The sequence below is a fragment of the Streptopelia decaocto genome (genome assembly GCF_964273445.1).
Source record: "Streptopelia decaocto genome assembly, chromosome: 24".
In the NCBI taxonomy this organism is placed as follows: domain Eukaryota; kingdom Metazoa; phylum Chordata; class Aves; order Columbiformes; family Columbidae; genus Streptopelia; species Streptopelia decaocto.
Window position 1 is genome coordinate 4476882 of NC_138679.1, and position 12642 is coordinate 4489523.

General features: G+C 46.8%; 1 protein-coding gene across 1 annotated transcript in view; it reads right to left on the minus strand.

The window, feature by feature from the left end:
• RANBP3 (RAN binding protein 3) overlaps positions 1–12439 on the minus strand; it is a 33767-nt gene extending 21328 nt beyond the window's left edge. Inside the window, exons 1-2 of the mRNA XM_082072006.1 lie at positions 12349–12439; positions 2961–3016 (exon numbers count right to left, since the gene is read on the minus strand). Of these exons, the coding sequence (XP_081928132.1) occupies positions 2961–3016; positions 12349–12370 (78 nt within the window). The 5' untranslated portion in view covers positions 12371–12439. The remainder of the gene's footprint in view (positions 1–2960; positions 3017–12348) is intronic.
• Between the last annotated feature and the right edge of the window lie 203 nt (positions 12440–12642).

Genomic DNA, 12642 nt, shown 5'->3' on the forward strand with positions numbered 1-12642 from the left:
CCATGGAACGTCTCAGCAAAAATATCCACCTGTGCACCTACAAACCACAGTAAATGGGAAATGTGCAGCATCTCTTCTTCAGAACTCGGGTTTAATTCACCTTCCCAACTGCCTGGGAAGATTGCATGAAATGTTCCGCTTCGGCAAAGCAGAATGAACACTCTGATGCATCGATATTCTGTATTTTTCAAGGCAAGAGACAGTTTTACTCAAAGGAACTGGGATAATTTGAAGAACCCCTGTATACATAGGACATTATGTGCCTATACTAAGCCTGTACTATTCATAAACTTAAGTGAACAAAGCTCGAGAATGCAGAGATATCTGTCGTGTCCAGCCAAGAATTCCTGCAGCATTTTGGGTTCTTCAAGGTCCTTCAGACCTGGTTAACTGGGGTCAGATTTCCTGCTCGTTAAGGACAAGTTAAGGAGCGCTTGCTGCGGTGGAAGTCTGGTTAATCAAGTTCTCTTTACACTGGTAATTACAAGTGATAGAAAGCTGACATCAAATCCTGACTATGTTTACCAGCTCTATTTTAAAATCTTAACCCCTGCAAATTTTAACCTTAAAATAGACCAATTTCCACAACAGGTCATCACGCGACACCTGGACATTGAATTAACCTACTGCTGTCGGTACCTTGCGATCAGAAGCCATTCGACATTTGGGTTACTTGAAATGGCCCATTCTTGAAAACAATAAATACTTGTGCAAGAAAAGGGAGCAGGTACTGCGGGAACAGCCCGACCGGGGGAAGATCTACGGAAGAACAGACCCAAGAACCGACGCGCAGTGTGTGGTCACAATGAGCAGTGACATCACCATGAAAACACACCCACCGAGCTGAAACGTTACAATGCCTTTAAACCGCTCTGAAAGCCTGCACGGTAACAGTCGTTCCGTCACCTCATCTTCCCAGGAATCTCCTCCTGCACCACCAGCAGCAAATTAACAGCACTGAGTCTTTCCTACAATTGATTATTGTTGTTTGCACCCCAAGTCCCTCACCTTGCTTAGCCAGAACAACATCTATTTTACCAAAACACAAATATAACACACCCAGGCTAAATACGGAACTCTGCTTGGACATTTGGCTTCTGCTGCACCGCAGGAAATAAGGAGAGACACGAAGAAACACATACAGGCTGAGACTGACATGATGCTAAACCCACCAAATATAGGCAAGGAAATACTGATATTTTTTTATAAAAGCCGACATAAACACTCTTGGGTCAGTTTTCCCCTCCCAATCCTAAGTTGTGCTATTAATGGATCCTTTCCTCATTTCCCCCAAACCAGCACCTGTACCTGACAGGCCAAAAAGTTTCTTCTTATATTTAAGTGGAACCTCCTGTGTTCCAGTTTGAACCCATTGCCCCTTGTCCTGTCACTGGTTGTCACTGAGAAGAGCCTGGCTCCATCCTCCTGACACTCCCCCTTTCCATATTGATCCCCAGGAATGAGTCCCCCCTCAGTGTCCTCTTGTCCAGCTCCAGAGCCCCAGCTCCCTCAGCCTTTCCTCACACGGGAGATGCTCCACTCCCTGCAGCATCTTGGTGGCTGCGCTGGACTCTCTCCAGCAGTTCCCTGTCCTGCTGGAACTGAGGGGCCACAACTGGACACAAGATTCCAGGTGTGGTCTCCCCAGGGCAGAGCAGAGGGGCAGGAGAACCTCTCTGACCTACTGACCACCCCCTTCTAACCCACCCCAGGTCCCATTGGCTTCCTGGCCACAAGGGCCCAGTGCTGGCTCATGGTCACCCTGCTGTCCCCAGGACCCCCAGGTCCCTTTCCTCTACACTGCTCTCCAACAGCTCGTTCCCCAGCTTACACTGGAAGGTCCAGGCCAGCACAGAAAGGACCCAGGACCACGTTGCTCTGCCTGGGCCGCACTTGCTGTGGTCTCTGCTCCCAGACTGTGGCAGCACTGCCTGGTTAAAAAACACCTGAGCAAAACAAAACTCACCATGATGTAACTCAGAAGGGACTTCAGGGACACTGAGCAACACCAAGTGATTTGGAGCCGTTTCCCGGAAGGAAACGACACGATCCAAACCGACAGTGCAAACACTAGCACTCCATTCCAAAGTACACGGAAATTATCACTGTTACAAAAGTAATTGCAAGCAACATCTATTTACTCCAAGATACACTTAATTTAATCAGCTAGTATTAGAAGAACACCAGATTTAAATCCTTTCTAAGCTGACAGAAGATTTCAAGCTCCTGCTGAGGAATATGCCAACTAAACCCATGTTCCAAACCAAAGAAAACCCACTGACTGCAAGTCAGTTCAGTATTTCTATTCAAACACTGAGATGTTCTGATTGCATAGATAATATAACAATCCAACGATTCAACAAAGAGCAAGTCCTATGTACATGATACATCTTTCAGTTCCCACCTGACACAAGGTTAATCATGATCTTACTTTTTCCCCCCCCAATGTTAACAGCTTTCACTATTAACCAGTCAGAACTAAATACTGCAATATATTGAGATTCTTATCCATTTCTATTAGTATTATACAAAAACTGGAAGGCTTATTGTTTGGGGGGGGGAAAAAACCACCTAACTACACCATAGCATTCATCCAGAATATTCTGCGTGTCACGTACACAGTGACAAGAAATGCAAACTACACTCCATTCAGAGAAAGAAATGTTATTGTTTTCTAATGGAACTGCAACTGCCAGCGCCCCTTTACCAGCCGCTCCTTTCAAGATACGGCTTGGAAGATACTATTTCTCCCAGATTTGGTTTATCTTCTGGCTGAAGAGCCTCCAATTTCACGTATTTCCCACTTGGAGTCCTCCAGGATCTCGTCACCCTGTGCCCATTAATAATGCTAATGCTCTATGAACCATCTTCAGCTTCAAAACGACACAGAAACAGCCGTTCACCATGGAACGAGCCACAGCTACAGAATAACACACTAAATAAACAGATCAACATCTTACCTTCTGTGCTTTATCCTTCTGAAATACAAACACGGGTGGAGCGATGGCAGGTTTTTCTGCAAAAAGAGAAATCATTGTTTTTTTCCAACTGCATTCATGATTGACTAACATGAAAACGTTACGCGACGCTTTTACCAACAGCGAATCCCAGATACGGCTCAGTTACGCAAATTATTTCCACCAGTTCCTGGTAACTTGAAAAGGAAAAAGGAGCGTTTTGAACACAACGATACAACCGATACCTGGTAGTTTTGCAGGCAGAGGCTTTTCCTCTCCCTGGTAACACGCTAACACGACGCGAGTTTTGCTCCACACACCCACACCCCTTCTCAGAGCTCACCCAGCTCCAAAACTCGATTATACTTGTGGTTCATTAGCACTGAAACCTTTAGAAATGCCCTAAATCTTCAACATCTGCAGGTCTACAATTTAAACCAACGTATTATTATTACAGAGGGCCCAGTCTTTTCTGCATCATTTAAGACTTTCTACTCGAAGCTCCAATTCACATATTAGGACGCTATTTTCCAAATAAGCACAACAACATTTAGTCTTCAAGAACAGAATTAATATGTAGAGTGAGGGTATGTTTTCCATTGTCCTTAATGACCTTAAAACTACCACAATGTCCTTAATGACAATTAAAAAAGTGGAGGGGCATAAAGGAGAAATGAGCTTTCCTAAGAGTTTAACGAATCTATACACCTTGTGCATGACTTTATATATTTTATATATATATATATACACATACACACACAGATTGTGCAATCAGCAACCCTTCTATATGTTTGTAGGGTTAATGATGAATATACAACATTTAAGCGTCTTCAGAGCGAGGCTGCTGCAAAACAGGATTCAGGCACAATTTATGTTGGGGGATTTCCTTGCAAAAGTTCCAATATTGCAATTATTCATTCCTACAAACAAGAATAGATATTTAATAACGCTCTGTGCGTTTCTTTGTGAAGGTGGAAAAGCCTCTTTCTACTCCTCTGTGGGTCCAACTCAACCCAGCAAAAGCACCGCGAGACTCATTCTGCAAGACCGGAGTAACTTGTTCTGCAAAAGATAAAAATCAATCATGAAATAGAGCTCCTTACGCAGCATTTCGCCTGCTCTTTTTCCTTTATTTTCTAAGTTCTTCTATCCATCAGCTACTGCAGAATCTCAAAAATGTGTATTAGCGAGAGCAATGCAGACAATTTATTTCAAAAATGAAAAGTAATCTTATGACTTATAAAGGATATAAAAACTGCTATACCTGTTCCAAAACCAGAGTTTGCTGAAAAAATAACCAAGGATGCCTTTTGATTCCCATGGAATAACCTGCCAGTGGGAGACTCCACTGCTGGGCACTTCAAGCTTTCTACCCTTGATTTCCAAGTGATGCTCATTTCTTTATACCACATCTAATATTCATTAATACCATAATTACAGCAACAGGTGGCATGTGTTCTATCAAGCTACTTATATCCAGGACCAGCAAATCACTCAATAAAATGCAGTATTGTTATCCCTTCTTCCAGATCTGATTTGATTGTGCAATGCACAATATTCAAGTGGCTCCTGTAGCAAATTCCACAGATACCAATGGGAGCAAAAGAACTACTTGACTATTTAGTGCTTAAAGGATTGAAGTACCGAGAGAGAATAAAGCAGATCCAACAACAATGTGAAGTGCAGAGGAACCATGGGATGGTTCAAATAGTGGAACGGGGAGGAAAAGAAGGTGATGTGAATGAACTGGAGATGGAGTTTGGTGATGGAGAACTGAGTACTCAGGGAAAAAAGAACAGGGAGGCCAGAAAGAGCACAAAGCTCACAGGAAAAACAAACAGGATGGAAGAACAAAAGAAGAAAATGGAGTGGGGAAAAAAAACATATGAAATATTCAAGACAGCATCCAGCTAAACAAAATGAGCCTGGGAAAAGAACAGAGTAAAATTATGACCAGTTCTGTTCGCCAAGGTGGGAAAGATAATAGTTGTGCAATGTAGGAGAGTTTGTGTCTGCAGAAGGAACAGAGGCCGCCAGAACTCAAGGTCTGGGAATGTCACTGTTACTCTTCACAGAGAATCCCAGAATCCCAGAATGTGAGGGGCTGGAAGGGCCCTGGAAAGCTCATCCAGTGCAATCCCCCATGGAGCAGGAACACCCAGATGAGGTGACACAGGAAGGTGTCCAGGCGGGTTGGAATGTCTGCAGAGAAGGAGACTCCACAACCCCCCTGGGCAGCCTGGGCCAGGCTCTGCCACCCTCACCATGAACAAATTTCTTCTCCTATTTAAGTGGAACCTCCTGTGTTCCAGTTTGCACCCATTGCCCCTTGTCCTATCACTGGTTGTCACCAAGAAGAGCCTGGCTCCATCCTCCTGACACTCCCCCTTTCCATCTTGATCCCCAGGAATGAGTCCCCCCTCAGTCTCCTCTTGTCCAGCTCCAGAGCCCCAGCTCCCTCAGCCTTTCCTCACACGGGAGATGCTCCACTCCCTTCAGCATCTTGGTGGCTGCGCTGGACTCTCTGCAGCAGTTCCCTGTCCTGCTGGAACTGAGGGGCCACAACTGGACACAAGATTCCAGGTGTGGTCTCCCCAGGGCAGAGCAGAGGGGCAGGAGAACCTCTCTCGACCACCCCTCTGCACCACAGAAGGTCTCCAGTCCATCCTCCTGCCCTCAGTAAGCTCAGCTATGAAGTCGGGCCAGGTTCATCAGGTTATCGGGGCTGCTCTTAACTTCCAAGGATGGAGACCAACCAGCCTCCCAGGGTAATTAATATCTTCTATTGCCCAACTCTCCTTATATAAGGAAAAAAAAGGCAGCAAACGCAACCATAAACCTTTTTCTTTATATCCACTCGGAATATCTCGTTCCACCTTTTGTCCTTCCAACACACATCACTGTGATGGGCCTGCTCTACCTTTTTAATGATCTCCTCACAGACCCCAGAAGGCTCCAGATCTGAAGCCTTTTCTCCTCTAGGCCAGCCCAGCCCAGGTCCCTCGGCCTCTCCTCACACAACCCAGGTCACCAACCATCTTGGTGACTCACATCAGACTTCAGAGGGAACCCAGGCCCCACGTCACAAAAACCACCCTCAAATCCTCACCAGATCCACCACAGCCAGGTTATCACAAGATTAATGTATTTTTAAAGCTAAGAACTATCTTCAACACTAAACACATACAAGCTGAGCAAAACTGCTCTGACCTTAATTCATTCTAATACATCACCTGAGAGAAAAAGTACATGGCATCTGCAAACAGTGACAAAACACTGAAAAGGAGAATGGCAATTGGGTTGTTACCTCACCAAAAATATTCAGAGTGATAATTTATTGCCTGTGAAAGGCTTATCTGAAGGTCAAGAGAAAGGAAGTTTAATTACACTTATTTGAACAGCTCAGGCTGCAAAAATGTAACTTCACCTTTAATATTACCCACATTATAAAGAGCAGAATGGTGCTAAAAAAGACATTATAATGCTACAAATTGTCCATAAACCACTTTTAAAATTACAGAATCACAGAATGGACTGGGTTGGAAAAGCCCTCAGAGCTCATCCAGTCCAAGCCGTGGTCCAACTCCAGCCCATTGACTAGATCATGGCACTAAGTGCCATGGCCAATCTCAGTTTCAAAACCTCCAGGGCCGCTGAGTCCAGCACCTCCCTGGGCAGCCATTCCAATCCTGACCACTCTCTGCACAGAATTGCTTTCTCATCTCCAGCCTCAATTTCCCCTGGCAGAGTTGAAGCCCATGGCCCCTTGTCCTATTGCTGATGCCTGGGAGAAGAGCCCAATCCCCACCTGGCTGGAACTGCCCTTCAGGTAGTTCTAGAGGGTGCTGAGCTCAGCTCTAAGCCTCCTCTTCTCCAGACTGAACAAGCCCAGCTCCCTCAGCCTCTCCCCATGGGTCTTGTGTTCAAGTCCCTTCCCCAGTCTTGTTGCTCTTCTCTGGACCCGCTCCAGCACTTCAATCTCTTTCCTGAGCTGAGGGGCCCAGAACTGACCACAACACTCCAGGTGTGGCCTCCCCAGTGCAGAGCACAGGGGAAGGGTCACTGCCCTTGTCCTGCTGACCACGCTCGCTTGGATACAGGACAGGACACCATTGGCCTTCTTGGCCACCTGCGCACACTGTTGGCTCATGTTGAGCTTCCTGTCCATTAGTACCCCCACGTTCCTTTCTGCCCGACTGGTTCCAACTGGTTCCTGACTGATTCTAAAGGTGTTGATAACAAAACAAGACTCTTTTCTCTTTGACTAGCAACAAATAAACCCAAAGCAATGAGAAAACTACCACAGCAGCAGCTGATCTCCAAAAAGACCCCACAGAGTCCGACCATATGAGAAACACAACTGGGTCATTTGCAGCCAGACTTCAAATGATATCACGGTGAATATAACTCAAAATTGAAAATAATAAACTTCTGCCTCGTTTTCAAAACTTCAATAAGTTGCTTTTTACGAGGTAAAAAATCTGATGTTGTTATTCACCTTCAAATCCTTTATTTTCTGTGTCCTATAGCATACTGGAAGGTAGAATGCCTTTTACATATTTAAGATGAAATAAGAATTCCATACACCATATTTAAAGCACAACCCTTGTGTGTTTGCAGAGCATGTGTTATTCCATGTCCCAAGCCCTCGTGGCATTAATAGAAATAAGTTACCCCCTGCATTACGTTATTTTACTATTTGTGTCAGGTACTCCATATAAAGCAAAAGTTACGAGTCAGAAAAAGACAAAAGCTTATTTTCACATGACAGCAAGAAGAAAACCATGAGGCAGCCCAAGTACTTTGTAATATAGATAAAGTATTTAGGAACTCAAATGTGTTAACTAAAATTAATATTTAGACAGTTCTGTCTTGTATATGAAATAGTATCTTCTGGCATTTGGAAGTGAATTATTAGGACACCTCAAAAAAAAAGAGAACACCGAAAGCAAATCACCCAGCCTAACTTTGCACCAGTTTATCTGAAGTAAATCACCATAGAAAATATCTTGTTTATAGAGTCTACAAACATCAGGGCAAGTGGTGCATGGCAGCTTTTCCCCTCCAAGTAACCATAATGGTACCATAACGCAAGTAGAATTATACAATCAGGGCAAAAAAAAGAGCCAGAAACAGCACAGAAGCGATATCAAGACTGTACAATCTGACCAAGGAACAGCTTCCATTTTCTCATCTTCTGGACATTCACAGCAGCTCCACACAGTGAACCTGTTCCCATCATGAACTGTACACTGGGCAGTTGCACACACCAAAATGAATTGTGTTTGGTGTCTGAGAGTTTGCCTGAAAGGGAAATGGGAAGAAAGCATCAAGTTGTAGCCCTGAGAAAAACCTGCACCTTTTCAATGACTGAAAGATGATAAAATAATTAACTCTCAACACAAGGAGATACCATTACCTAAAGAGCAGCTTCAGCAGCATGTCATATACAAATAAATTACTACTTGTGTATTAACAGCAAGTTAATGAGAAAAGCATTCAAGTTCACGTGAACGCACATCTGATGGGAAGTTGTCTTGTTCTTCACGATACTTCACCACCACATGGCGTGAAGTGTCACTTAAGATGTGATCCAGCCAGAATACCAACAAAGAACAAAGAATTATAGAATAGTTTGAGGCAGATCATACCACATCTGGGCAGGAACAGCCCCAGGTTCCAGTGTAAGTTGGGGAATGACCTATTAGAGAGCAGCGTAGGGGAAAGGGACCTGGGGGTCCTGGGGACAGCAGGGTGAGCATGAGCCAGCACTGGGCCCTTGTGGCCAGGAAGCCAATGGGACCTGGGGTGGGTTAGAAGGGGGTGGTCAGTAGGTCAGAGAGGTTCTCCTGCCCCCCTGCTCTGCCCTGGGGAGACCACACCTGGAATCTTGTGTCCAGTTGTGGCCCCTCAGTTCCAGCAGGACAGGGAACTGCTGCAGAGAGTCCAGCGCAGCCACCAAGATGCTGGAGGGAGTGGAGCATCTCCCGTGGGAGGAAAGGCTGAGGGAGCTGGGGCTCTGGAGCTGGACAAGAGGACACTGAGACTCATTAATGTTTACAGATATATAAAGGGGGAGTGTCAGGAGGATGGAGCCAGGCTCTTCTGGGTGACAACCAGTGATAGGACAAGGGGCAATGGGTGCAAACTGGAACACAGGAGGTTCCACTTCAATTTGAGAAGAAACCTGTTGAGGGTGAGGGTGGCAGAGCCTGGCCCAGGCTGCCCAGGGGGGTTGTGGAGTCTCCTTCTCTGCAGACATTCCAACCCGCCTGGACACCTTCCTGTGTCACCTCATCTGGGTGTTCCTGCTCCATGGGGGGATTGCACTGGATGAGCTTTCCAGGTCCCTTCCAAGCCCTGACATTCTGTGATACCGAAGACTTCAGGGAAAATGAATAATACCATACAGTAACTGCTTTATACAACTGTGCCTTCCTTTCCAAAATCCTGGGGTTTGCTGATCAAACTTTTCATCATGCCAGTCCCCAAAACCTTTATCACAATGTCACCACATCTTTTTGACAAAGCTGATCAAACTCCACACAGCTGGGGAGAAGTTACTCTCTCCCCTTCATTATTTACCAGCTCATCTCTTCTCATAATGAGGGGCAAGGCCAGGACCTGTTCCTAGGAAACTTCGCAATAAAACCTTGGGAAGTGGCACTGGGACCAGTTCATCCTTCATCCCCCTTCTCTGTGGGGACCCCCTGAATCCAACCACCTCCTTCTGCCAAGATCCAGCTCCCCATCAAACCACAACAGAGACAAGTACAGCTTTAGCAGCTCACTAGAGAAAAGCGAAAGACAAATCTTCAAGAAATGGTTAGAATAAAGAAAATTAAGTAGTTAGGAGAATATTAGAGGGAATGCCTGTAAATTGGAAGAAATGCAGCACAAAAAGATCAGCTACTAAAACAGCTTGAAGGCTTAAAGGACATTGATAGAGTGGTTACCTGGAGGCAGCGTTGACATCCCAGGGGTGAGTTAAGACAGACAACTGACTAAGTGAGACATCGGAATCTAGAAGGTAAAGATAACCAGCGTACTGCTGGAAAAGGAAAAACTAATGAATGAATTGAAACAATGGGGGTGCCATGGCAAAGGCAACAGGTCAAAAGAGCTTTGCATGAGTAAGATGAAAGGACATGGGCAGAGCAAACCAGCACTTTTTGAGGCCAGAAGGAGGTTTGCTGTGGTAACCAAACAGGTAAGAGTCTAAGAGAATTTCACCCGCACGAACAGACGAGAAGAGCTGTCGCCCAAACACGGCAAGCAAAAACAATCTGAAAAACTACTGTAATCTCTTTCTAGGTACTTGTGTCTACTGTGTGTCAAAGAATAATTAGCTTCACACCTCACAATGAATATCATTGAGATAGCACCATAGTACAGATCAATCAAGATCAAGGATTATTAAGAGCTTTGTTTTAACCACATTTGTTTTTGTGAACATGAACATTCAGCTATCACGTACCTCAAACAAGAGAAGATCGATATGAAGCAGAAGATGAAAGAATTATCAATATCAAAGTACTCACTTCATATATTTGAATGGAAATACCTAGGCACTGGGAAAGAAAACATTCAACTACAGTACTGTAAAAACTAAATAAATTGATGTGCATAGGAATGAGGAGAAAACAGCCAAAGTCACCTGAGAACATCACTGCCAGGTCAGAGACAGCAAACAAGCAGAAAGTCTATGGAATACACCGACCTGCAGCAGACGGATGCCAATTCCAGAAAGGATGTGGTATTTGCACTGCTATACAAATAACAGACACCTCAAAAATGGAACTGGAGGAAAGAAAAACTAACCCCAGACACAATACAGCTCATATTAGAATGAGCAGAAGAGACAACAGAGCAGAAGCTGGTCTTGCTTAAACTTATGAAAGATTTGATCACCCTTATTGCAAGAAAAAGCAACAGCGAAGGATGAAGATGAGAACTCTGGAAGAAGATGCGAGCACAGATTAAAGACATTTGCAGGTGAGGGAAGTCACCAGAGTCAGGAAAGAGTCTGAAGAGGGGGGAAAAAGAGAAAGGAAGATCAGATTCAAAAGTAAGGATGTCACCACACTTTCCTCCCTCCCGCCCCAACACTCTACACAACTCTACAGAAATATAAAGGGAGGAGTAGAAACACGTGGCAAGTTCAGCATCAAAAGATGTGACAAACATTGGTAAGTTGGAATTCACTGGTGAGCCTGAAGTTTCCCACTCGAATGAGGAGGTAAAGTGAGGGGCTGGCACAACAGGGTCATTATAATGTCAGTATATAAATACTATTATCAAGTTCCTCACAAAGAGTCGCTACACATTTGACTATTTACTACCATCCTCAAGACCACTTATCGTGCTGCTTTGGGCACTGACAGCTCACCCGGAGTTTGGGAGCCAACAGCCTGCTGCACCACAGGATTTGTCAAATCACTTCAGCGTAATTATGTGGTTGGCCGCTTGTGGCCTTCATCTTCAAAAGTTACACCTACAAATAGATATTTGCTTTCCTGTTGTCTGATGTTAATATCAGAATTGTAATTGTCACTGGTGCAGAGCTCAAATGGAAGAAATAATCTCAAGAGAAGGGGCCTCACATGCTTTCATTCACCTCCTGGGCACTTCTCCCTCTTCCATCGGCTGAAAAGAAGGATGAGAAACAGACAGAGCCGGGGCAAACCTGGGTTTGCAGAGACTTTGAGGGAAGTGCCTCATTTCCAAAGGCAAACTGTTGATGGCCTCTGTCACTCCAGCGTGCACACCTGGAGAGGAACAGCCACATCCCACAGCCGTGTTTTCCTAACGCTCCCCAGAGAAGAATTAGACCAACACTTCTTTACTAATGAGGTTTCCAGTTTAAAATATATACATTTTACATAGTTTTACATAACCAACTCTAATTATTTCTTTAGCTAGAGGAAGGATTAACGCGAATGGGAGTGAAGGAAAAACTTACAACAGCCCTAAAGTTGCAGACAATGACCCCAAAAATCAACTGGGCAGGGACACGAAGCGGCTGGAAGGGCCGGGGGCAGCGCAGCGCTCGGCGGCGGCACCGGGGCCCGGCCGGACCCGAACCCGCCGCGATCCCGGCGCCGCCGCCCGCCGAGCGCGCCCGCCAGCGCCGCCCGGCCCCGGCCCCCGCAGCACGGAGCGGCGGGGAGCGCGTCGGCCCGGCCCGGCGCTCCCTTTGTCCGGCCGCTCGCCCCGGAGGGGCCGGGGCACGGGGAGGCCGCGGGAAGGGGGCGCTTCCCAGAGCGGGCCCGCGCCCGGCGGCGCCTCTGCGGGCGGATCACAGGGCCGGGCTCCGGCCGGGAGCGCGGCGACACCCGGCCCGCGCCGGGCCCGCAGCCGGCACCGCGCTCCGCCGCCAGCGCCCGCCTACCTTCGTTCGCTAGGTCCGCCATTTTACTTCCTCAATCAGGCCCACAATGCCCCGCGCCGCCGGACGCCTTCCCCTCACCGCGGCCCCCGCCGCACCGCGCCTGCGCCGATTTACGGCCGCTCCGTGGCGGCGTCGCGCATGCGCGGTGGCTGCGCGGCGGGCGGGGCGCGCTCGGCTGTGCCGGGAGGCGCGGGGCGGGACGCGCGGCTGCGCATGCGCGGCGGCGGGCCGGGCCGGTCGGTCGGGGCGCGGGGGCGCAGCCGGGGTGGCGGGGGTGGTGTTGGGGACAGGGGG